This window comes from Oncorhynchus mykiss, chromosome 13, assembly GCF_013265735.2.
Source record: "Oncorhynchus mykiss isolate Arlee chromosome 13, USDA_OmykA_1.1, whole genome shotgun sequence".
Taxonomy (NCBI): Eukaryota; Metazoa; Chordata; class Actinopteri; order Salmoniformes; family Salmonidae; genus Oncorhynchus; species Oncorhynchus mykiss.
In genome coordinates, this window is record NC_048577.1 from 68734367 (window position 1) to 68762033 (window position 27667).

The 27667-nt window shown below is 42.7% G+C and overlaps 1 protein-coding gene across 3 annotated transcripts in view; it reads right to left on the reverse strand.

The window, feature by feature from the left end:
• The window catches only part of LOC110512740 (tubulin-specific chaperone D-like), a 141869-nt gene that overhangs the window by 20178 nt on the left and 94024 nt on the right, over window positions 1–27667 (reverse strand). For all 3 annotated transcript variants that reach the window (XM_036941974.1, XM_036941975.1, XM_036941976.1), the window contains exons 26-33: window positions 26502–26583; window positions 26227–26345; window positions 18687–18772; window positions 16100–16240; window positions 12921–13004; window positions 11349–11507; window positions 10004–10142; window positions 82–203 (exon numbers count right to left, since the gene is read on the reverse strand). In XM_036941974.1, coding sequence (XP_036797869.1) covers window positions 82–203; window positions 10004–10142; window positions 11349–11507; window positions 12921–13004; window positions 16100–16240; window positions 18687–18772; window positions 26227–26345; window positions 26502–26583 — 932 coding nt within the window. The remainder of the gene's footprint in view (window positions 1–81; window positions 204–10003; window positions 10143–11348; window positions 11508–12920; window positions 13005–16099; window positions 16241–18686; window positions 18773–26226; window positions 26346–26501; window positions 26584–27667) is intronic.

Sequence of the window (27667 nt, forward strand, 5' to 3'; positions counted from 1 at the left end):
CAGTGTGTGTGTGTGTGTGTGTGTACCTGTCATTTCTCAGGTTGTCTCTGAAGACATGCAGCAGTGTGTGTGTGTGTGTACCTGTCATTTCTCAGGTTGTCTCTGAAGACATGCAGCAGTGCTTCACTAAACTGTCCCAGCGCTGCTGCATCCTGCTGAATCAGCATCAGGTGGTCAAACAGAGACTGGGAGGAGAAACGCACCTGGAGACGGAGACACAAGGAGGGAGAGGGAGAGAGAGAGAGAGAGAGAGAGAGAGAGCGAGAGAGAGCGAGAGAGAGCGAGAGAGAGAGAGAGAGAGAGAGATGGATGTAGAGAGACAAGGAGGGAGGGAGGGAGGGAGGGAGGGAGGGAGGGAGGGAGAGATTGATGTAGAGAGACAAGGAGGGAGGGAGGGAGGGAGGGAGGGAGGGAGGGAGATGTAGAGACAAGGAGGGAGGGAGAGAGAGAGATGTGTCACACCCTGGTCAAAGTATTTTGTGTTTATCTTTATTTATTTGGTCAGGCCAGGGTGTGGCATGGGTTTTTGTATGTGGTGTGTATGTATGGGGATTGTAGCTAGTGGGGTGTTCTAGCTAAGTCTATGGCTGTCTGAAGTGGTTCTCAATCAGAGGCAGGTGTTTATCGTTGTCTCTGATTGGGAACCACATTTAGGCAGCCATATTCTTTGAGTTTGTCATGGGTGATTGTCCTTAGTGTCCTGATGTCATTGTTCTGTGTTAGGATACACAAGTATAGGCTGTTTCGGGTTTTGTTAAGTTTATTGTTTTGGTAGTGTTTGTGTTTAGTGTGTTAATTCATTAAACATGGATTGCAATAGACACGCCGCATTTTGGTCCGACTCTCCTTCTCATACAGAAAACCGTTACAAGATGTAGTGTAGTTAACATCAGACAGAGGACTGATAGATAGACATCAGTGTAGTTAACATCAGACAGAGGACTGATAGATAGACATCAGTGTAGTTAACATCAGACCCAGAGGACTGATAGACAGACATCAGTGTAGTTAACATCAGACAGAGGACTGATAGATAGACATCAGTGTAGATAACATCAGACAGAGGACTGATAGATAGACATCAGTGTAGTTAACATCAGACAGAGGACTGATAGACATCAGTGTAGTTAACATCAGACCCAGAGGACTGATAGAGAGACATCATGTTGAAGTTAACATCAGACCCAGAGGACTGATAGATAGACATCATGTTGAAGTTAACATCAGACCCAGAGGACTGACAGGGGACTGATAGATAGACATCAGTGTAGTTAACATCAGACCCAGAGGACTGATAGATAGACATCAGTGTAGTTAACATCAGACAGAGGACTGATAGATAGACATCATGTTGAAGTTAACACCAGATCCAGAGGACTGTAACAGATCAGTAGAAACTCTGAGATCCAGACCAGAACAGTAAAACTATAAAATAAGATATTACCACTCTGTTTAACATGGTGTAAGTCTGGACCGTGTGAGAAGACACATTGAGCAACATTAAGTCTAAACAGCTCATCTCTCTGTCTGCGTACCAAATTACACTCTATTTCCTACATATTGCACTACTTTTGACCAGGGCCCATAGGGGAGAGGGTTCAATTTTGGGACGCACACTCTGATATCCTGGCATCACTTCCTTCCCATAGTGATGACAGGTTGAAACTGAGTGACACACTGAAGGCCGGTGACAACTGGCTCATCGTTCTCATAGCAACAACACAGCAACAACACAGCATCAACACAGCATCAACACAGCATCAACACCCGCTGGAGAAGAGATTGACTTCTGTCTTCTATACTTTGGCAGTTACAAATGTCTGTAGTGACGACATGCTGGTCTTTCAGGGGGTATGAGAGGAGAGGAGAGTTGGACTAAGCAGTGGGAGAGGGGGGAGGGGAGTCTCACAGGAGATGGTTTATGAAATATCGGAACACGAATGTGAAACGGCGGTAAAGGAGACGAGGACGATGAGAAAGTCTCCAGGATCCAACAGGATGCTTCATCACTTTGGACTCTTGTGTGTGAGAACCAACTCCAGATCAGCCTAGGGACACAGTTCTGGCTACCTCAGAAGTGTCTGTGTGTCTCCACAGTCCAGCCAGATTATAGCAAGAGTCAGAGACAGAGAAATACCACATATAAATACCATTTAGCAGATCTTATTGAGGGTGTAGCTTGTGTTCCTAGCGCCAACAGTGGAGCAATATCTAACAATACACAACCTAAAGTAAAGGAATGGAATTAAGAATATATAAATATTTGGATGAGCAATGTCAGAGCGACATAGACTAAGATACAGTAGAATAGAATACAGTATATACATATGAGATGAGTAATGCAGGATATGTGAACATGATTAAAGTGACCAGTGTTCCATTATTAAAGTGACCAGTGTTCTATTATTAAAGTGACTAGTGTTCCATTCTTAAAGTGACTAGTGTTCCATCATTAAAGTGGCCAGTGTTCCATCATTAAAGTGACCAGTGTTCCATTATTAAAGTGACCAGTGTTCCATCATTAAAGTGACTAGTGTTCCATTCTTAAAGTGACTAGTGTTCCATCATTAAAGTGGCCAGTGTTCCATCATTAAAGTGACCAGTGTTCCATTATTAAAGTGACTAGTGTTCCATTATAAAAGTGACCAGTGTTCCATTATTAAAGTGACCAGTGATTACTAGTCTATGTATATAACGTCAGGACAGCAGCTTCTATGTGGTAGAATCAGTAGGGCAAAAGGTACTTATAAAACCTTCATTCACCACACACACACACACACACACACCGGAATGGTATAAGGTGGGAAAGGAGGTTTCCTTAAAGAAAGGAATGCCCAGCCAACATCACTAAACACAGATCCATTTGTTCTGGATCAACTCCCATCTGTGTTTTGGGTTTTAGGTTGTTGTTTACAGGAACCAGGTGGAGGTGGGCCAGAGGAGCGTCAAGCTGATGCCTGGTGCCCCAAAAACAAAGACTGATAGAACAGATGAGAGTGGAGGTACTGGTGTCCTCGTTGGTGTGAATATTAGCTGTGTGATGGCCCCCCCCTGCTGGCCTTCAGACCCACACACTGGAGAGACCAGTGGTCAACACCTGTTTCACTAAGGTGCTTTTCCAGAGACAACATCATGACTTTCGTTGACTCACAAATCTGCAATAACATGCAGTCTAGCAGTGTAGCAGTGTGGGAACCACAGTCAATGTACGATGGCCAAAGTGAGGGCTAGTGGCGTGTGGTACTGGTACTAAGCCAGACAGTGAGGGCTAGTGGTGTGTGGTACTGGTACTGGGCCAGACAGTGAGGTATAGTGGCGTGTGGTACTGGTACTGGGCCAGACAGTGAGGGCTAGTGGTGTGGTACTGGGCCAGACAGTGAGGTATAGTGGCGTGTGGTACTGGGCCAGACAGTGAGGGCTAGTGGCGTGTGGTACTGGTACTGGGCCAGACAGTGAGGTATAGTGGTGTGTGGTACTGGTACTGGGCCAGACAGTGAGGGCTAGTGGTGTGTGGTACTGGTACTGGGCCAGACAGTGAGGTATAGTGGCGTGTGGTACTGGTACTGGGCCAGACAGTGAGGTATAGTGGTGTGTGGTACTGGTACTGGGGCAGACAGTGAGGTATAGTGGTGTGTGGTACTGGTACTGGGGCAGACAGTGAGGGCTAGTGGCGTGTGGTACTGGTACTGGGGCTGACAGTGAGGTATAGTGGTGTGGTACTGGTACTGGGCCAGACAGTGAGGGCTAGTGGTGTGTGGTACTGGGCCAGACAGTGAGGTATAGTGGTGTGTGGTACTGGGCCAGACAGTGAGGTATAGTGGTGTGTGGTACTGGTACTGGGGCTGACAGTGAGGTATAGTGGCGTGTGGTACTGGTACTGGGGCTGACAGTGAGGTATAGTGGTGTGGTACTGGTACTGGGGCTGACAGTGAGGTATAGTGGTGTGGTACTGGGCCAGACAGTGAAGTATAGTGGTGTGGTACTGGGGCTGACAGTGAGGTATAGTGGTGTGGTACTGGGGCTGACAGTGAGGTATAGTGGCGTGTGGTACTGGGCCAGACAGTGAGGGCTAGTGGTGTGTGGTACTGGGCCAGACAGTGAGGTATAGTGGTGTGTGGTACTGGTACTGGGGCTGACAGTGAGGTATAGTGGCATGTGGTACTGGTACTGGGGCTGACAGTGAGGTATAGTGGTGTGTGGTACTGGTACTGGGCCAGACAGTGAGGTATAGTGGTGTGTGGTACTGGGCCAGACAGTGAGGTATAGTGGCGTGTGGTACTGGTACTGGGCCAGACAGTGAGATACTGTAACTACAGACAGATAACGACAGACACAGACTGTGGCTATAGACAGATAACCACAGACAGATGACTACAAACAGCTACTGTAGCTACAGACAGATAACCACAGACACAGACTGTGAATATAGACAGATAACCACAGACAGACAACCACAGATACATGCTCTAGCTACAGACAGATAGCCACAGACACATAACTACAGACATACACTGTGGTCACAGGCATATAACTACAGACACAACTACAGACACATACTGTGGCTACAGACAGATAGCCACAGACACATAATTACAGACATACACTGCAGCCACAGATGGATAACCACAGACACAAACTATGGTCACAGGCATATAACTACAGACACATACTGTGGCTACAGACAGATAGCCACAGGCATATAACTACAGACATATGTGGTCACAGGCATATAACTACAGACACAAACTGTGGCCACAGACATAACTACAGACATAATTACAGCCACATACTGTGGCTACAGACAGATAGCTACAGCCATGGCTACAGACAGATAGCTACAGCCATAACTACAGACACATAATGTGGCTACAGACAGATAGCTACAGACAGATAGCTACAGCCATGGCTACAGACAGATAGCTACAGCCATAACTACAGACACATAATGTGGCTACAGACAGATAGCTACAGACAGATAGCTACAGCCATGGCTACAGACAGATAGCTACAGCCATAACTACAGACACATACTGTGGCTACAGACAGATAGCTACAGACCGATAGCTATAGACCGATAGCTACAGACCGATAGCTACAGACAGATAGCTACAGACAGACAGCTACAGACAGATAGCTACAGACAGATAGCTACAGACAGATAGCTACAGACAGATACAGTGCCTTGCGAAAGTATTCGGCCCCCTTGAACTTTGCGACCTTTAGCCACATTTCAGGCTTCAAACATAAAGACATAAAACTGTATTTTTTTGTGAAGAATCAACAACAAGTGGGACACAATCATGAAGTGGAACGACATTTATTGGATATTTCAATCTTTTTTAACAAATCAAAAACTGAAATATTGGGCGTGCAAAATTATTCAGCCCCCTTAAGTTAATACTTTGTAGCGCCACCTTTTGCTGCGATTACAGCTGTAAGTCGCTTGGGGTATGTCTCTATCAGTTTTGCACATCGAGAGACTGAAATTTTTTCCCATTCCTCCTTGCAAAACAGCTCGAGCTCAGTGAGGTTGGATGGAGAGCATTTGTGAAAAGCAGTTTTCAGTTCTTTCCACAGATTCTCGATTGGATTCAGGTCTGGACTTTGACTTGGCCATTCTAACACCTGGATATGTTTATTTTTTAACCATTCCATTGTAGATTTTGCTTTATGTTTTGGCTCATTGTCTTGTTGGAAGACAAATCTCCGTCCCAGTCTCAGGTCTTTTGCAGACTCCATCAGGTTTTCTTCCAGAATGGTCCTGTATTTGGCTCCATCCATCTTCCCATCAATTTTAACCATCTTCCCTGTCCCTGCTGAAGAAAAGCAGACCCAAACCATGATGCTGCCACCACCATGTTTGACAGTGGGGATGGTGTGTTCAGCTGTGTTGCTTTTACGCCAAACATAACGTTTTGCATTGTTGCCAAAAAGTTCAATTTTGGTTTAATCTGACCAGAGCACCTTCTTCCACGTTTGGTGTGTCTCCCAGGTGGCTTGTGGCAAACTTTAAACGACACTTTTTATGGATATCTTTAAGAAATAGCTTTCTTCTTGCCACTCTTCCATAAAGGCCAGATTTGTGCAATATACGACTGATTGTTGTCCTATGGACAGAGTCTCCCTCCTCAGCTGTAGATCTCTGCAGTTCATCCAGAGTGATCATGGGCCTCTTGGCTGCATCTCTGATCAGTCTTCTCCTTGTATGAGCTGAAAGTTTAGAGGGACGGCCAGGTCTTGGTAGATTTGCAGTGGTCTGATACTCCTTCCATTTCAATATTATCGCTCGCACAGTGCTCCTTGGGATGTTTAAAGCTTGGGAAATCTTTTTGTATCCAAATCCGGCTTTAAACTTCTTCACAACAGTATCTCGGACCTGCCTGGTGTGTTCCTTGTTCTTCATGATGCTCTCTGCGCTTTTAACGGACCTCTGAGACTATCACAGTGCAGGTGCATTTATACGGAGACTTGATTACACACAGGTGGATTGTATTTATCATCATTAGTCATTTAGGTCAACATTGGATCATTCAGAGATCCTCACTGAACTTCTGGAGAGAGTTTGCTGCACTGAAAGTAAAGGGGCTGAATAATTTTGCACGCCCAATTTTTCAGTTTTTGATTTGTTAAAAAAGTTTGAAATATCCAATAAATGTCGTTCCACTTCATGATTGTGTCCCACTTGTTGTTGATTCTTCACAAAAAAATACAGTTTTATATCTTTATGTTTGAAGCCTGAAATGTGGCAAAAGGTCGCAAAGTTCAAGGGGGCCGAATACTTTTGCAAGGCACTGTAGCTACAGATAGATAGCTACAGACAGATAGCTACAGACAGATAGCCACAGACAGATAGCTACAGACAGATAGCTACAGACAGATAGCTACAGACAGATAGCTACAGACAGATAGCTACAGACAGATAGCTACAGACAGATAGCTACAGACAGATAGCTACAGACAGATAGCTACAGACAGATAGCTACAGACAGATAGCTACAGACAGATAGCTACAGACAGATAGCTACAGACAGATAGCTACAGACCGATAGCTACAGACCGATAGCTACAGACCGATAGCTACAGACAGATAGCTACAGACAGATAGCTACAGACAGATAGCTACAGACAGATAGCTACAGACCGATAGCTACAGACAGATAGCTACAGACAGATAGCTACAGACAGATAGCTACAGACCAGTGGCAGTCAGTGCCGTTTAAGATGTATTTTAATTTATGAGCAGGGCTTTATTTCTATTACAGCATATTGGATGACTGTCATTCATATTCCATTCACCCAGTTCATTGTAACATGGATAGGTTTAGGCTACTAGCTGATACTAGAATGTTCCCTCTACCCATCATGAGGTTGATACAACCTAGCCTATGAAAGACAGTTTACAAGCTAGCCTATGAATGACAGTTTACAACCTAGCCTATGAATGACAGTTTACAACCTAGCCTATGAATGACAGTTTACAACCTAGCCTATGAATGACAGTTTACAACCTAGCCTATGAATGACAGTTTACAACCTAGCCTATGAATGACAGTTTACAACCTAGCCGATGAATGACAGTTTACAACCTAGCCGATGAATGACAGTTTACAACCTAGCCTATGAATGACAGTTTACAACCTAGCCTATGAATGACAGTTTACAACCTAGCCTATGAATGACAGTTTACAACCTAGCCTATGAATGACAGTTTACAACCTAGCCTATGAATGACAGTTTACAACCTAGCCTATGAATGACAGTTTACAACCTAGCCTATGAATGACAGTTTACAACCTAGCCTATGAATGACAGTTTACAACCTAGCCTATGAATGACAGTTTACAACGTAGGTGTACACAGGTCGAGAGAGTTTTGAGGAATCAAGGTGACAGACAGTGACACATTCAATACCGCATTGCACACTCTTTCCTGCATCGAGCTGATCTAGAGCGTAATCATTAGTCCAACAGTTGCAAACGAGAGTTTCTTTTGGACAAATTCAGGTATGTTTATCCCCGTTTTTGGTGCAATGAACACACCCCTGAGCACACGCAAACACAGTTCTCTTTCATAGCAGCCACATACAAACAGCTCATTGTGTATATAAATTCCTTCTCACATCTATCTACGTGCTCTCCCCCCCCCTCTCACCTTTTCCCTTCGCTTGTGGACTTCAGTGCACAACACATTAGCTGTCTGTGACCAGGCGAAAAAACCTTTTCCAAGCCAAACCTTCATATCATGACCGCTAACCGCACACAGCCTACATTGTTGTCACATCATAGTCAACATGGCTACTAGGACTAACCCGTTAGTGAACCCGCTACAATCATGCAGTGCAGTGTACAGTCAGCAAGCAGTTTAGCAGTTACACAGACTGGCCCCGGTGGCAAAACATTAACAAAACCAAAAGCTTACCTTGACTTGGAAGAGTTCCAGTGTTGGATAGTTATAGCCAGCTAGCTAACATAGCATCCCTCTCTGTTGGATAGTCATAGCCAGCTAGCTAACATAGCATCCCTCTCTGTTGGATAGTCATAGCCAGCTAGCTAACATAGCATCCCTCTCTGTTGGATAGTCATAGCCAGCTAGCTAACATAGCATCCCTCTCTGTTGGATAGTCATAGCCAGCTAGCTAACATAGCATCCCTCTCTGTTGGATAGCCATAGCCAGCTAGCTAACATAGCATCCCTCTCTGTTGGATAGTCATAGCCAGCGAGCTAACATAGCATCCCTCTCTGTTGGATAGTCATAGCCAGCGAGCTAACATAGCATCCCTCTCTGTTGGATAGTCATAGCCAGCTAGCTAACATAGCATCCCTCTCTGTTGGATAGTCATAGCCAGCTAGCTAACATAGCATCCCTCTCTGTTGGATAGTCATAGCCAGCTAGCTAACATAGCATCCCTCTCTGTTGGATAGTCATAGCCAGCTAGCTAACATAGCATCCCTCTCTGTTGGATAGCCATAGCCAGCTGGCTAACATAGCATCCCTCTCTGTTGGATAGTCATAGCCAGCGAGCTAACATAGCATCCCTCTCTGTTGGATAGTCATAGCCAGCCAGCTAACATAGCATCCCTCTCTGTTTGAGCAGGGTGTTTCAGTAGGCTAAACTAGCTAGCTACGACTAGATTCCGCCTACACCATGGTACTACTGTAGACCTTCATTGCAAAACAGTTTTAATCCATTATTTGGTGGCATATGTGAAAAAGGATAACTTTTTTTTGTATTTCACAATTCGCATTTTTATGAAATTAACTCTGAGGAGTCTCCACTGCTACAGACACAGCGCTACAGACACAGCGCTACAGACACATGGCTACAGACACATGGCTACAGACACAGGGCTACAGACACAGCGCTACAGACACAGCGCTACAGACACATGGCTACAGGCACATGGCTACAGACACAGGGCTACAGACACAGGGCTACAGACACAGAGCTACAGACACAGAGCTACAGGCACAGCGCTACAGACACATGGCTACAGGCACATGGCTACAGACACATTTACAGACACATGGCTACAGACACATGGCTACAGACACATGGCTACAGACACAGAGCTACAGACACCACTGACACCGGGCCACAGGCACAGAGCAACCACAACAGAAAATACAGACACAGGCACATATCTACAGACACAGAGCTACAGGAGCAACAGACACTACAGACACCGAGCTACAGACACAGAGCTATATGGGCCACAGACACTACAGACACCGAGCGACAGACACAGGACCACGGGCACCACAGACACAGAGCTACAGCCACAGGGCTACAGGAGCTAAAGACACAGGGCTACAGACACATAGTTACAGACACACAGCTACTGACAATACAGACACAGGCACATAGCTACAGACACAGAGTTACAGGGTTACAGGAGCTAAAGACACAGAGCTACAGACACAGGGCTACAGACACAGAGCTACAGACACGAGGCTACAGGCACAGAGCTACAGACACAGAGTTACAGGGCTACAGACACGTACCGTAGACTCAGTCAGTCCTCCTACAGACACGGTCAACCCCAGCAGTGTGTGGTACTGGTATTGGGGCAGTCTGAGCAGCTGGGTGATGTGGGGGAAGGCCTGAGACGGAGCGTTCCAGTTCAGACCCTCTGCCCCTTCACTGAGAGCACAGAGAGACACACACAGGGGGTCCAGTTAGTTTTTCAACTGAACTGAAATGGAAATCTTTCATTGAAACGTGCCCACTGTATGAGATTACCCTGAGACATCCATAGTATTGTATGAGATTACCCAGAGACATCCATAGTATTGTATGAGATTACCCTGAGACATCCATAGTATTGTATGAGATTACCCTGAGACATCCATAGTATTGTATGAGATTACCCAGAGCCATCCATAGTATTGTATGAGATTACCCTGAGACATCCATAGTATTGTATGAGATTACCCTGAGCCATCCATAGTATTGTATGAGATCACCCTGAGCCATCCATAGTATTGTATGAGATTACCCTGAGACATCCATAGTATTGTATGAGATTACCCTGAGCCATCCATAGTATTGTATGAGATTACCCAGAGCCATCCATAGTATTGTATGAGATTACCAAGAGCCATCCATAGTATTGTATGAGATTACCCAGAGCCATCCATAGTATTGTATGAGATTACCAAGAGCCATCCATAGAGTATTGTATGAGATTACCCCGAGCCATCCATAGAGTATTGTATGAGATCACCCTGAGCCATCCATAGTATTGTATGAGATTACCCTGAGCCAACCATAGTATTGTATGAGATTACCCTGAGCCATCCATAGTATTGTATGAGATTACCCTGAGCCATCCATAGTATTGTATGAGATTACCCTGAGCCATCCATAGTATTGTATGAGATTACCCAGAGCCATCCATAGTATTGTATGAGATTACCCCGAGCCATCCATAGAGTATTGTATGAGATTACCCTGAGCCATCCATAGTATTGTATGAGATTACATAGTTATCTCACATAGCTATCTGATAACTACTCTGTTGAGGGATAATGTGGTTGTCTCTCCTAGCTACCTGAGAACTACTCTATTGAGGGATAATGTGGTTGTCTCACCTAGCTACCTGATAACTACTCAGTTGAGGGATAATGTAGTGACTGATGTGGTTGTCTCACCTAGCTACCTGATAACTACTCTGAGTGATAATGTACTGACTGTGATGTGGTTGTCTCATCTAGCTACCTGATAACTATTCTGAATGATAATGTACTGACTGTGATGTGGTTGTCTCATCTAGCTACCTTCAGATGTAAGTCACTTTGGATAACAGCATCTGCTAAATGACAGCAATGTAAATGTGTGTAGACTCACGTTGGGAAGATGGCGAGCAGCTCCTCTCGGTGGGGGATGTGAGGTACTGCAGGGTTGTTACTATGGAGGAGCCTGACGAACACTGATCCAGCATGGGCTCTGTAGCGGTCGATCTTCTCTGCTGACTGCTGGGCCAAGCTACACATCATACCATTCACCCTGAGGAGGAGAGGAAAGATGAGAGAAGGAGGAGATATGAGAGGAGTAGAGGAGAGAGGGAGATGAGGAGGGATGAGAGGAGTAGAGGAGAGAGGGAGATGAGGAGGGATGAGAGGAGTAGAGGAGAGAGGGAGATGAGGAGGGATGAGAGGAGTAGAGGAGAGAGGGAGATGAGGAGGGATGAGAGGAGTAGAGGAGAGAGGGAGATGAGGAGGGATGAGAGGAGTAGAGGAGATGAGGAGATGAGAGGAGGAGAGGAGTAGAGGAAAGAGGGAGATGAGGAGAGAGGGAGATGAGGAGAGAGGGAGGAGATGAGATGAGAGGAGGAGAGGGATGAGATGAGGATAGATATGAGAGGAGGAGAGGGATGAGGAGAGATGAGAGGAGGAGAGAGATGAGAGAGATGAGAGGAGGAGAGGGATGAGAGGGAGGAGAGATGAGAAGAGGAGAGAGATGAGGAGGAGAGGGAGGAGATAAGGAGAGAGGAGAGGAAGAGAGGGATGAGAGGAGAGAGGGATGAGATGAGGAGAGGAGAGAGGGATGAGAGGAGGAGAGATGAGTGGGAGGAGAGGAGGAGAGATGAGTGGGAGGAGAGAGGGATGAGTGGGAGGAGAGGAGAGAGGGATGAATGGAGAGGGAATTAAAGGATGAGAATATAAAAAGGAGCTCAGGGAGGAAATTAATGGAGAGGTACAGCTATCATCCCCAATAATATATTTAATACCTACTACATCTGTCATTACACCTTCTCCCACCTTCTATAGAGAATGCTTATAAATGATCTACGAAGCATCTATGAAGGCCTTATGAAGGGTTTATGAGGGCCTTATGAAGGGTTTATGAGGGCCTTATGAAGGGTTTATGAGGGCCTTATGAAGGCCTTATGAAGGGTTTTTGAGGGCCTTATGAAGGGTTTATGAGGGCCTTATGAAGGCCTTATGAAGGCCTTATGAAGGGTTTATGAAGGCTCTATAAAGGGTTATTGAGGGCTCTATAAAAGGTTATTGAGGGCCTTATAAAAGGTTATTGAGGGCCCTATAAATGGTTTATGAGGGCCCTATGAAGGGTTAATGAAGGTCTTATGAAGGGTTTATGAAGGCCTTAAATCAAATCAAATTTTATTTGTCACATACACATGGTTAGCAGATGTTAATGCGAGTGTAGCGAAATGCTTGTGGTGTAGCGAAATGCTTGTGAAGGGCTTATGAGGGCCTTATGAAGCCTTATGAAGGGTTTATGAGGGCCTTATGAAGGTTTTATGAGGGCCTTATGAAGGTTTTATGAGGGCCTTATGAAGGGTTTATGAGGGCCTTATGAAGGGTTTATGAGGGCCTTATGAAGGGTTTATGAGGGCTCTATAAAGGTGTTAAAGTGGTACAGTGTGATTGAGGAAGTTATTCCATTGCTACTCACAGGCCTGGTGAGAGTAGTTGTGGAGCGGTGCCCACCACACACAGAGTCACCTCCATCAGGCTGGTCATGGCTGCCTCTCTCACCCTGGAGAGATGAACACATTAAACACACAGAGTCACCTCCATCAGGCTGGTCATGGCTGCCTCTCTCACCCTGGAGAGATGAACACATTAAACACACAGAGTCACCTCCATCAGGCTGGTCATGGCTGCCTCTCTCACCCTGGAGAGATGAACACATTAAACACACACACCTGAAATGCCACTAGTCACGGCACCGCCCCCGGGTCCTAAAAGCTAATATTCAAATCAGTTTGTCATGTCCCGAGGGCAGCTTTCGTTTGTGTGATAAGGTAATCAGGACATCTACTCTAATGTCATGCCCTGAGAGGGGAGCCACAGTGTGTGTGTGTGTGTGTGTGTGTGTGTCTAAGTGGCTGTCTGTCTGTATGTGCCTGTGTGTGAACACGCGTGCGGAGCGACAGTTAACAGGTGGAGAGAATGCTGTAAAAGGGGTCCAGTTCATCACAGACAGACAGACAGACAGGCAGACAGACAGACAGACAACTAGTTGATGTAATATTAAGGCTGTAATAAGGAGTAAAGGACATAGATCAGTCATCATTCTCTACAAGCCTCCTCCATCCTCCATCCAACTACCACACAGACAGACAGAGAGAGAGACGGACGGACGGACGGACGGACGGACAGACGGACAGACAGAAACTAGTTGATGTAATATTAAGGCTGTAATAAGGAGTAAAGGTCATAGATCAGAGTCATCATTCTCTACAAGCCTCCTCCCTCCTCCATCCAACTACCTCATCCCCATATTGTTATTTATTGTTTTGCTCCTTTGCACCCCAGTATCTCTACCTGCACATTCATCTTCTGCACCTCTATCACTCCAGTGTTTAATTGCTATATTGTAATTATTTCTGCACTATGGCCTATTTATTGCCTTACCTCTCTAATCTTACTTCATTTGCACACGCTGTACATAGACTTTTTCTCTATTGTATTATTGACTGTATGTTACTGTACTCCATGTATAACTCTGTATAACTCTGTGTTGTTGTTTTTGTCACACTGCTATGCTTTATCTTGGCCAGGTCACAGTTGTAAATGAGAACTTGTTCTCAACTAGCCTACCTGGTTAAATAAAGGTGTTCTCAACTAGCCTACCTGGTTAAATAAAGGTGTTCTCAACTAGCCTACCTGGTTAAATAAAGGTGTTCTCAACTAGCCTACCTGGTTAAATAAAGGTGTTCTCAACTAGCCTACCTGGTTAAATAAAGGTGTTCTCAACTAGCCTACCTGGTTAAATAAAGGTGTTCTCAACTAGCCTACCTGGTTAAATAAAGGTGTTCTCAACTAGCCTACCTGGTTAAATAAAGGTGTTCTCAACTAGCCTACCTGGTTAAATAAAGGTGTTCTCAACTAGCCTACCTGGTTAAATAAAGGTGTTCTCAACTAGCCTACCTGGTTAAATAAAGGTGTTCTCAACTAGCCTACCTGGTTAAATAAAGGTGTTCTCAACTAGCCTACCTGGTTAAATAAAGGTGTTCTCAACTAGCCTACCTGGTTAAATAAAGGTGTTCTCAACTAGCCTACCTGGTTAAATAAAGGTGTTCTCAACTAGCCTACCTGGTTAAATAAAGGTGTTCTCAACTAGCCTACCTGGTTAAATAAAGGTGTTCTCAACTAGCCTACCTGGTTAAATAAAGGTGTTCTCAACTAGCCTACCTGGTTAAATAAAGGTGTTCTCAACTAGCCTACCTGGTTAAATAAAGGTGTTCTCAACTGGCCTACCTGGTTAAATAAAGGTGTTCTCAACTGGCCTCCCTGGTTAAATAAAGGTGTTCTCAACTAGTCTACCTGGTTAAATAAAGGTGTTCTCAACTAGCCTACCTGGTTAAATAAAGGTGTTCTCAACTAGCCTACCTGGTTAAATAAAGGTGTTCTCAACTAGTCTACCTGGTTAAATAAAGGTGTTCTCAACTAGCCTACCTGGTTAAATAAAGGTGTTCTCAACTAGCCTACCTGGTTAAATAAAGGTGTTCTCAACTAGCCTACCTGGTTAAATAAAGGTGTTCTCAACTAGCCTACCTGGTTAAATAAAGGTGAAATACAACTGTAAAAAATAAAAAAAGAAGCAACCATTTCAAAGTTAGTTGATGTGAGCAGCAGCATTGAAGGCCAGGCAACAGACCTGGTTAAACAGATCAGAAACACATATCAGCCACAGGACTGTCCTGTTAGAACAAAAGGTGTGATGATTCAACCTCACGACATGTCTCTCCTTCCTCCTCTCTTACTCCACCTCACAGAGGAATGTGTCCCCCACTGGAGAAGGGAGAGAGAGAGAGAAAGACGGAAAGACAGAACGACAGAGAGAGAGAGAAAGACAGGGAGAAGGACAGCGAGAGTGACAGAGAGAGAGAGAGAGAGAGAGAGACAGAGAGAGAGAGAGAGATAGATACAAACAGACAGAGCGAGAGAGTGAGTGAGAGACAGATACAGACAGACAGACAGACAGACAGACAGACAGACAGACAGACAGACAGACACAGACAGAGCGAGTGAGAGACAGAGAGAGATAGATACAGACAGACAGAGCGAGAGAGTGAGTGAGAGACAGATACAGACAGACAGACAGACAGACAGACAGACAGACAGACAGACAGACAGACAGACAGACAGACAGACAGACAGACAGACACAGACAGAGCGAGTGAGAGACAGAGAGAGATAGATACAGACAGACAGAGCGAGCGAAAGAGAGACAGAGATAGATACAGACAGACAGAGAGAGAGGGAGAGAGAGGGAGACAGATAGATACAGACAGACAGACAGACAGAGAGGGAGAGAGAGAGACAGAGACAGATAGAGACAGAGACAGACAGAGGGAGAGAGAGACAGAGAGAGAGAGAGAGAGAGAGGATAGACAGATAGAGATCACACAACAAAGAGAAAAGGAGAAAGTCAGTGCCACAGCAGGCCCAGGTGACACGCCAGGTGACATTCCTGTCAGGTAAACTAACTAAGCATTGCCCGGGGCCACCAGGTGTGACACATGCCTGTAGGGCAGGGAGAGGAGTCTTGAAAGGGAGTGATTCAGGCCCTCTGGGCAGGGGTAAACTTGGGGTAGTGTGTGTGTGTGTGTGTGTCTCACTCACCAGGCTCCTACGTCTCCTCTGCTGTCCAGTGTGTAGTCAGTCATACAGTCCAGCAGAGCTCTGTAGACAGCGGACACATTCCCCTCACACACCACAGAATCAGAACCACCCTGGGCTGATACCCCCGCTGTCACACACACCCTGACAGAGAGACAGGTAGATCGAGGGGGGTGGGAGGGAAGAGAGACAATAAAAACTACTTTTTATTGTTAATTTCACTTTTATTTGTTATCTACTTCACTTGCTTTGGCAATGTTAAACTCTGTTTCCCATGCCAATAAAGCCCCTTGAATTGACATTGAAATTAAATTGAAAGAGAGAGAGAGAGAGAGAGAGAGAGAGAGAGAGAGAGAGAGAGAGAGAGAGAGAGAAAGTCTGAGTTGGATATATTGAAAGAAAAGAACAATGAGTTAGAGAGGAAGGGTAAGATTCAGACAGAGTTAGAGAGGAAGGGTAAGATTCAGACAGAGTTAGAGAGGAAGGGTAAGATTCAGACAGAGTTAGAGAGGAAGGGTAAGATTCAGACAGAGTTAGAGAGGAAGGGTAAGATTCAGACCGAGTTAGAGAGGAAGGGTAAGATTCAGACAGAGTTAGAGAGGAAGGGTAAGATTCAGACAGAGTTAGAGAGGAAGGGTAAGATTCAGACAGAGTTAGAGAGGAAGGGTAAGATTCAGACAGAGTTAGAGAGGAAGGGTAAGATTCAGACAGAGTTAGACGGGTTAGAGACAGACGGAGGGGAAACACGAGGGGAGGACAGACATGATAGACAGGTCCTACAGGTACAACCAGATGGCTATTTACTTCTGACTACAACCCTAACACTACAGTTGACCTCTTACCCCAGAAGACAAACAACTAGACAGACAGGGAGGGAGGGAAGGAGTCAGGGAGGGAGAGGTGGAGGAGTACAGGGGGGAGGAGTGGAGGGAGGAGGAGAAGAGAGGTGGAGGAGTGGAGGGAGGAGGAGTAGAGAGGTGGAGGAGTGGAGGGAGGAGGAGTAGAGAGGTGGAGGAGTAGAGAGGTGGAGGAGTAGAGAGGTGGAGGAGTGGAGGGAGGAGGAGTAGAGAGGTGGAGGAGTAGAGAGGTGGAGGAGTAGAGAGGTGGAGGAGTGGAGGGAGGAGGAGTAGAGAGGTGGAGGAGTAGAGAGGTGGAGGAGTAGAGAGGTGGAGGAGTAGAGAGAGGAGGAGTAGAGAGGTGGAGGAGTAGAGAGGTGGAGGAGTAGAGAGGTGGAGGAGTGGAGGGAGGAGGAGTAGAGAGGTGGAGGAGTGGAGGGAGGAGGAGTAGAGAGGTGGAGGAGTAGAGAGGTGGAGGAGTGGAGGGAGGAGGAGTAGAGAGGTGGAGGAGTGGAGGGAGGAGGAGTAGAGAGGTGGAGGAGTGGAGGGAGGAGGAGTAGAGAGGTGGAGGAGTAGAGAGGTGGAGGAGTGGAGGGAGGAGGAGTAGAGAGGTGGAGGAGTGGAGGGAGGAGTAGAGAGGTGGAGGAGTAGAGAGGTGGAGGAGTAGAGAGGTGGAGGAGTGGAGGGAGGAGGAGTAGAGAGGTGGAGGAGTGGAGGGAGGAGGAGTAGAGAGGTGGAGGAGTAGAGAGGTGGAGGAGTGGAGGGAGGAGGAGTAGAGAGGTGGAGGAGTGGAGGGAGGAGGAGTAGAGAGGTGGAGGGAGGAGGAGTAGAGAGGTGGAGGGAGGAGGAGTAGAGAGGTGGAGGGAGAAGGAGTAGAGAGGTGGAGGGAGGAGGAGTAGAGAGGTGGAGGGAGGAGGAGTAGAGAGGTGGAGGAGTGGAGGGAGGAGGAGTAGAGAGGTGGAGGGAGGAGGAGTAGAGAGGTGGAGGGAGGAGGAGTAGAGAGGTGGAGGGAGGAGGAGTAGAGAGGTGGAGGGAGGAGGAGTAGAGAGGTGGAGGAGTGGAGGGAGGAGGAGTAGAGAGGTGGAGGAGTGGAGGGAGGAGGAGTGGAGGGAGGAGGAGTAGAGAGGTGGAGGAGTGGAGGGAGGAGGAGTAGAGAGGTGGAGGAGGAGTAGAGAGGTGGAGGGAGGAGGAGTAGAGAGGTGGAGGAGTGGAGGGAGGAGGAGTAGAGAGGTGGAGGAGGAGTAGAGAGGTGGAGGGAGGAGGAGTAGAGAGGTGGAGGAGTGGAGGGAGGAGGAGTAGAGAGGTGGAGGAGTGGAGAGGTGGAGGAGTAAAGGGGGAGGAGGAGTAAAGGGGGAGGAGGAGTAGAGAGGTGGAGGGAGGAGGAGTAGAGAGGTGGAGGAGGAGTAGAGAGGTGGAGGAGTGGAGGGAGGAGGAGTAAAGGGGGAGGAGAGGTCGAGGAGTGGAAGGAGGAGGAGTAGAGAGGTGGAGGAGTAGAGATGTGGAGGGAGGAGGAGTAGCGAGGTGGAGGAGTAGAGAGGTGGAAGGAGGAGGAGTAGAGAGGTGGAGGAGTAGAGGGAGGAGGAGTAGAGAGGTGGAGGAGTGGAGGGAGGAGGAGTAAAGGGGGAGGAGGAGTAAAGGGGGAGGAGTAGAAAGGTGGAGGAGTAGAGGGGGAGGAGTAGAAAGGTGGAGGAGTAGAGGGAGAGGAGTGGAGATAGATGAAGAAGAGGATGGAAGAGTACAGAGTACAGACTCACTGTGCCATGGCCTTGGCAGCATCTCTCCTGGCCTCTGTGAAGCACACCTCCCTCTGACTACAGCTCTGCTGAAGACCTGACAGGATCTGAAAGACACAAGTCTGACATAACGTGTCCTGCTGAAACTGACCTGAGGCCCTGTGTTCAACGCTGCTACAACAGAGTACCTGGTGTAGTGTTATTAACTAACAGGTGTAGTGTAATTAAGTGTAATTAACTAACAGGTGTAGTGTTATTAACTAACAGGTGTAGTGTTATTAACTAACAGGTGTAGTGTTATTAACTAACAGGTGTTATTAACTAACAGGTGTAGTATAATTAACTAACAGGTGTTATTAACTAACAGGTGTTATTAACTAACAGGTGTATTTAACTAACAGGTGTGGTGTTATTAACTAACAGGTGTTATTAACTAACAGGTGTTATTAACTAACAGGTGTTATTAACTAACAGGTGTTATTAACTAACAGGTGTGGTGTTATTAACTAACAGGTGTTATTAACTAACAGGTGTTATTAACTAACAGGTGTTATTAACTAACAGGTGTGGTGTTATTAACTAACAGGTGTAGTGTAATTAACTAACAGGTGTTATTAACTAACAGGTGTAGTGTTATTAACTAACAGGTGTAGAGTAATTAACTAACAGGTGTTATTAACTAACAGGTGTGGTGTTATTAACTAACAGGTGTAGTGTAATTAACTAACAGGTGTTGTGTTATTAACTAACAGGTGTAGTGTTATTAACTAACAGGTGTAGTGTAATTAACTAACAGGTGTTATTAACTAACAGGTGTAGTGTTATTAACTAACAGGTGTAGAGTAATTAACTAACAGGTGTTATTAACTAACAGGTGTGGTGTTATTAACTAACAGGTGTTATTAACTAACAGGTGTAGTGTAATTAAGTAACAGGTGTTATTAACTAACAGGTGTTATTAACTAACAGGTGTATTTAACAGGTGTTATTAACTAACAGGTGTTACTAACTAACAGGTGTAGTGTTACTAACTAACAGGTGTTACTAACTAACAGGTGTTATTAACTAACAGGTGTTATTAACTAACAGGTGTTATTAACTAACAGGTGTTATTAACTAACAGGTGTTACTAACTAACAGGTGTTACTAACTAACAGGTGTAGTGTTATTAACTAACAGGTGTAGTGTTATTAACTAACAGGTGTAGTGTTATTAACTAACAGGTGTTACTAACTAACAGGTGTAGTGTTATTAACTAACAGGTGTAGTGTAATTAACTAACAGGTGTAGTGTTATTAACTAACAGGTGTAGTGTTATTAACTAACAGGTGTAATTAACTAACAGGTGTTATTAACTAACAGGTGTAATTAACTAACAGGTGTAGTGGTATTAACTAACAGGTGTAGTGTTATTAACTAACAGGTGTGGTGTTATTAACTAACAGGTGTTACTAACTAACAGGTGTAGTGTTATTAACTAACAGGTGTTACTAACTAACAGGTGTAGTGGTATTAACTAACAGGTGTTATTAACTAACAGGTGTTATTAACTAACAGGTGATATTAACTAACAGGTGTAGTGGTATTAACTAACAGGTGGTATTAACTAACAGGTGATATTAACTAACAGGTGTAGTGTTATTAACTAACAGGTGTTACTAACTAACATGTGTAGTGTTATTAACTAACAGGTGTTATTAACTAGCAGGTGTTACTAACTAACAGGTGTAGTGTTATTAACTAACAGGTGTAGTTAACTAACAGGTGTTATTAACTAACAGGTGTTATTAACTAACAGGTGTAATTAACTAACAGGTGTAGTGGTATTAACTAACAGGTGTAGTGTTATTAACTAACAGGTGTAGTGTTATTAACTAACAGGTGTAATTAACTAACAGGTGTAATTAACTAACAGGTGTAATTAACTAACAGGTGTAGTGTTATTAACTAACAGGTGTAGTGTTATTAACTAACAGGTGTAGTGTTATTAACTAACAGGTGTAGTGTTATTAACTAACAGGTATTATTAACTAACAGGTGTAGTGGTATTAACTAACAGGTGTAGTGTTATTAACTAACAGGTGTAGTGGTATTAACTAACAGGTGTTATTAACTAACAGGTGTTATTAACTAACAGGTGTAGTGTTATTAACTAACAGGTGTTATTAACTAACAGGTGTTATTAACTAACAGGTGATATTAACTAACAGGTGTAGTGTTATTAACTAACAGGTGTTACTAACTAACAGGTGTAGTGTTATTAACTAACAGGTGTAGTGTAATTAACTAACAGGTGTTATTAACTAGCAGGTGTTACTAACTAACAGGTGTAGTGTTATTAACTAACAGGTGTGGTTAACTAACAGGTGTTATTAACTAACAGGTGTTATTAACTAACAGGTGTAATTAACTAACAGGTGTAGTGGTATTAACTAACAGGTGTAGTGTTATTAACTAACAGGTGTAATTAACTAACAGGTGTAATTAACTAACAGGTGTAATTAACTAACAGGTGTAGTGTTATTAACTAACAGGTGTAGTGTTATTAACTAACAGGTGTAGTGTTATTAACTAACAGGTGTAGTGTAATTAACTAACAGGTGTTATTAACTAACAGGTGTTATTAACTAACAGGTGTAGTGTTATTAACTAACAGGTGTTATTAACTAACAGGTGTTATTAACTAACAGGTGTAATTAACTAACAGGTGTAGTGTTAACTAACAGGTGTAGTGTTATTAACTAACAGGTGTAGTGTAATTAACTAACAGGTGTTATTAACTAACAGGTGTAGTGTTATTAACTAACAGGTGTAGTGTTATTAACTAACAGGTGTAGTGTTATTAACTAACAGGTGTAGTGTTATTAACTAACAGGTGTTATTAACTAACAGGTGTAGTGTTATTAACTAACAGGTGTTATTAACTAACAGGTGTTATTAACTAACAGGTGTAGTGTTATTAACTAACAGGTGTTATTAACTAACAGGTGTAGTGTTATTAACTAACAGGTGTTATTAACTAACAGGTGTTATTAACTAACAGGTGTTATTAACTAACAGGTGTAGTGTTATTAACTAACAGGTGTTATTAACTAACAGGTGTTATTAACTAACAGGTGTAGTGATATTAACTAACAGGTGTAGTGTTATTAACTAACAGGTGTAGTGTTATTAACTAACAGGTGTTATTAACTAACAGGTGTAGTGTTATTAACTAACAGGTGATATTAACTAACAGGTGTAGTGTTATTAACTAACAGGTGTAGTGTAATTAACTAACAGGTGTTATTAACTAGCAGGTGTTACTAACTAACAGGTGTAGTGTTATTAACTAACAGGTGTGGTTAACTAACAGGTGTTATTAACTAACAGGTGTTATTAACTTCTTGAATCTACTTGAGACGCACATGTCCCAAGTAGGCACCTGGAAATGCAAATGCGCTACGCTAAATGCTAAATGTACTCGTTAAAACTCAAACCTTGATCAAAATTCACAAGCAGGGTATTAAATTAAAGCTACACTCGTTGTGAACCTAGCCAGCAAGTCAGATTTTTAAAATGCTTTTCGGCGAAAGCATCAGAAGCTATTATCTGATAGCATGCACCCCCCAAAATGCCAGCTCGACACGTAAACAACAGATTTTGCGATAGACGGCGCTACCCAAAACGCAGAAATAAAATATAAAACATTCATTACCTTAGACGAGCTTCTTTCTTGGCACTCCTATATGCCCCATAAACATCACTATTGGGTCTTTTTTTCGTTTAAATCGGTCCATATATACCCAAAATAGCTTTGTATTGAAGTAGTGTCATTCAGAAAAATTCATCGTTTTTAAACGCTGCGTAATTTTTTAAAATTAAAAAAGTCGACGATAAACTTTCACAAAACACTTCGAAATCCTTTTGTAATCCAACTTTAGGTATTAGTAAACGTTTATAATCTATCAAAACGATTACAGGGCGATGTCTCTTCAATAGGTCCTCACTTCAAAAACAATGCAATCTGATCTCTCCTTGAACTGCATCCGGGTGAAGACTGGAAAACTTGGGGTCAGACAGATGGATTTTCCAACAATTAATTCGATTGAAAATTAGTACAATGGCGCCATCGTGCGGAATTTGTATGAAGTGCAGGCAAATTTCCATTAAATTCTGTTCTCCTTTAACAACTGGTGGAAGTGACTTATGGAAATTATTTTTTGCTTTCAGAGAGCAGTTTTTCTTGCGTTTTTCAATGAAACACACGCTCTGTTATAGTCACAGCCGTGATTTAACCAGTTTTATAAACTTCAGAGTGTTTTCTATCCACACATACTAATCATATGCATATACTATATTCCTGGCATGAGTAGCAGGACGCTGAAAAGTTGCGCGATTTTTAACAGAATTTTCAAAAAAGGTGGGGGTAGATTTAACAGCAGGTGTAATTAACTAACAGGTGTAGTGGTATTAACTAACAGGTGTAGTGTTATTAACTAACAGGTGTAATTAACTAACAGGTGTAATTAACTAACAGGTGTAATTAACTAACAGGTGTAGTGTTATTAACTAACAGGTGTAGTGTTATTAACTAACAGGTGTAGTGTTATTAACTAACAGGTGTAGTGTAATTAACTAACAGGTGTTATTAACTAACAGGTGTTATTAACTAACAGGTGTTATTAACTAACAGGTGTAGTGGTATTAACTAACAGGTGTTATTAACTAACAGGTGTAGTGGTATTAACTAACAGGTGTTATTAACTAACAGGTGTTGTGTTATTAACTAACAGGTGTTATTAACTAACAGGTGTAGTGTAATTAACTAACAGGTGTTATTAACTAACAGGTGTTATTAACTAACAGGTGTTATTAACTAACAGGTGTAGTGTTATTAACTAACAGGTGTTATTAACTAACAGGTGTTATTAACTAACAGGTGTAATTAACTAACAGGTGTAGTGTTATTAACTAACAGGTGTAGTGTAATTAACTAACAGGTGTTATTAACTAACAGGTGTAGTGTTATTAACTAACAGGTGTAGTGTTATTAACTAACAGGTGTTATTAACTAACAGGTGTTATTAACTAACAGGTGTAGTGTTATTAACTAACAGGTGTTATTAACTAACAGGTGTTATTAACTAACAGGTGTTATTAACTAACAGGTGTAGTGTTATTAACTAACAGGTGTTATTAACTAACAGGTGTAGTGTTATTAACTAACATGTGTTATTAACTAACAGGTGTTATTAACTAACAGGTGTTATTAACTAACAGGTGTTATTAACTAACAGGTGTAGTGTTATTAACTAACAGGTGTAGTAGTATTAACTAACAGGTGTTATTAACTAACAGGTGTTATTAACTAACAGGTGTAGTGATATTAACTAACAGGTGTAGTGTTATTAACTAACAGGTGTAGTGTTATTAACTAACAGGTGTTATTAACTAACAGGTGTAGTGTTATTAACTAACAGGTGTTATTAACTAACAGGTGTAGTGTTATTAACTAACAGGTGTTATTAACTAACAGGTGTTATTAACTAACAGGTGTAGTGTTATTAACTAACAGGTGTAGTGTTATTAACTAACAGGTGTTGTGTTATTAACTAACAGGTGTTATTAACTAACAGGTGTAGTGTTATTACCTAACAGGTGTAGTGTTATTAACTAACAGGTGTAGTGTTATTAACTAACAGGTGTTATTAACTAACAGGTGTAGTGGTATTAACTAACAGGTGTTATTAACTAACAGGTGTAATTAACTAACAGGTGTAGTGTTATTAACTAACAGGTGTAGTGTTATTAACTAACAGGTGTTATTAACTAACAGGTGTAGTGGTATTAACTAACAGGTGTAGTGTTATTAACTAACAGGTGTTATTAACTAACAGGTGTAGTGTTATTAACTAACAGGTGTTATTAACTAACAGGTGATATTAACTAACAGGTGTAGTGTTATTAACTAACAGGTGTAGTGTTATTAACTAACAGGTGTTATTAACTAACAGGTGTTATTAACTAACAGGTGTAGTGGTATTAACTAACAGGTGTTATTAACTAACAGGTGTTATTAACTAACAGGTGTTATTAACTAACAGGTGATATTAACTAACAGGTGTAGTGTTATTAACTAACAGGTGTTATTAACTAACAGGTGTAGTGGTATTAACTAACAGGTGTAGTGTAATTAACTAACAGGTGTTATTAACTAACAGGTGTAGTGTTAACTAACAGGTGTAGTGGTATTAACTAACAGGTGTAGTGTTATTAACTAACAGGTGTTATTAACTAACAGGTGTAGTGTTATTAACAGGTGTTATTACCTAACAGGTGTAGTGTTATTAACTAACAGGTGTAGTGTAATTAACTAACAGGTGTTATTAACTAACAGGTGTAGTTGTATTAACTAACATGTGTTATTAACTAACAGGTGTTATTAACTAACAGGTGATATTAACTAACAGGTGTAGTGGTATTAACTAACAGGTGTTATTAACTAACAGGTGTTATTAACTAACAGGTGTAGTGTTATTACCTAACAGGTGTAGTGTTATTAACTAACAGGTGTAGTGTTATTAACTAACAGGTGATATTAACTAACAGGTGTAGTGTTATTAACTAACAGGTGTTATTAACTAACAGGTGTTATTAACTAACAGGTGTTATTAACTAACAGGTGTAGTGTTATTAACTAACAGGTGTTATTAACTAACAGGTGTTATTAACTAACAGGTGTTATTAACTAACAGGTGTTATTAACTAACAGGTGTAGTGTTATTAACTAACAGGTGATATTAACTAACAGGTGTTATTAACTAACAGGTGTTATTAACTAACAGGTGTAGTGTTATTAACTAACAGGTGATATTAACTAACAGGTGTTATTAACTAACAGGTGTTATTAACTAACAGGTGTTATTAACTAACAGGTGTTATTAACTAACAGGTGTAGTGTTATTAACTAACAGGTGATATTAACTAACAGGTGTAGTGTTATTAACTAACAGGTGTTATTAACTAACAGGTGTTATTAACTAACAGGTGTAGTGGTATTAACTAACAGGTGATATTAACTAACAGGTGTAGTGGTATTAACTAACAGGTGATATTAACTAACAGGTGTAGTGGTATTAACTAACAGGTGTAGTGGTATTAACTAACAGGTGATATTAACTAACAGGTGTAGTGGTATTAACTAACAGGTGTTATTAACTAACAGGTGTTATTAACTAACAGGTGTTATTAACTAACAGGTGTTATTAACTAACAGGTGTTATTAACTAACAGGTGATATTAACTAACAGGTGTAGTGGTATTAACTAACAGGTGTTATTAACTAACAGGTGTAGTGTTATTAACTAACAGGTGTTATTAACTAACAGGTGTAGTGGTATTAACTAACAGGTGTTATTAACTAACAGGTGTTATTAACTAACAGGTGTTATTAACTAACAGGTGTTATTAACTAACAGGTGTTATTAACTAACAGGTGATATTAACTAACAGGTGTTATTAACTAACAGGTGTAGTGGTATTAACTAACAGGTGTTATTAACTAACAGGTGTACAGTACCTGGTGTAGTTTTCCATGGATCATGAACCTTGGTAGAGAACCCAGGGCCAGTGCACTGCCACATCGGGTCAATACCTCTGTACTCTTTAACCCTGCTATATACTGGGACACCAGGACCTCTACACAAAGAAAACACACACACACACACACACACACACACACACAGACACACACACACACACACAGACACACACACACACACCTGTGTTAGGTATGGCTAGTTTTTATGAAGCATTCTAATGGCGCTCCCTGACCCCTGGTACAGTGCTACTCACCCTGCATCTGGGGGTCAGCCATGCCTGGCTGGGGCTGGTAGTACTGCTCACACAGAGCTGCCAGGGCTGACACCGCTGCCTCCTATAGGGGGGAGGACCACATTACACATGAACCATTATACAATGCCATTATACAAAGTATTCAGACCCCTTGACTTTTTCCACATTTTGTTATGTTACAGCCTTACTCTAAAATGTATTAAATAAATAAAAATCCTCAGCAATCTAAACACAATATCTCATACTGACAAAGCGAAAACAGACCTCAGACTGGGGCAACAGTTCACCTTCCAACAGGACAACGACCCTAAACACACAGCCAAGACAACGCATGAGTGGCTTTGGGACAAGTCTCTGAATGTCCTTGAGTGGCCCAGCCAGAGCCCGGACTTGAACCTGATCGAACATCTCTGGAGAGACCTGAAAATAGCTGTGCAGCGACACTCCCCATCCAACCTGACAGAGCTTGAGAGGATCTGCAGAGCAGAATGGGAGAAACTCCCCGAATACAGGTGTGCCAAGCTTGTAGCGTCATACCCAAGATGACTTGAGGCTGTAATCGCTGCCAAAGGTGCTTCAACAAAGTACTGGGCAAAGTTTTTTATTTTTAATAAATTAGCAAAAAAAGTTTTTGCCTTGTCATTATGGGGTATTGTGCGTAGATTTGATGAGGAACAAAAAATATTTAATCAATATTAGAATAAGGCTGTAAAGTAACAAAATGTGGGAAAAGTCAAGGGGTCTGAATACTTTCCAAAGGACTGTACAATGTAAATCCCACAAAAAAGGGATTTCACAATATGGTTAGGGTTAGAGGTTAGGTTTAACAGTTAGGGTTAGTGGTTAGGGTTAAGGTAATGGTTAGGGTTAAGGTCATGGTTAGGTTTAGTGGTTAGGGTTAAGGTAATGGTTAGGGTTAGTGGTCAGGGTTAAGATAATGGTTAGGGTTAGTGGTTAGGGTTAAGGTAATGGTTAGGGTTAGTGGTTAGGGTTAAGGTAATGGTTAGGGTTAGTGGTTAAGGTAATGGTTAGGGTTAGTGGTTAAGGTAATGGTTAGGGTTAGTGGTTAAGGTAATGGTTAGGGTTAGTGGTTAAGGTAATGGTTAGGGTTAGTTGTTAGGGTTAAGGTAATGGTTAGGGTTAGTGGTTAAGGTAATGTTAGGGTT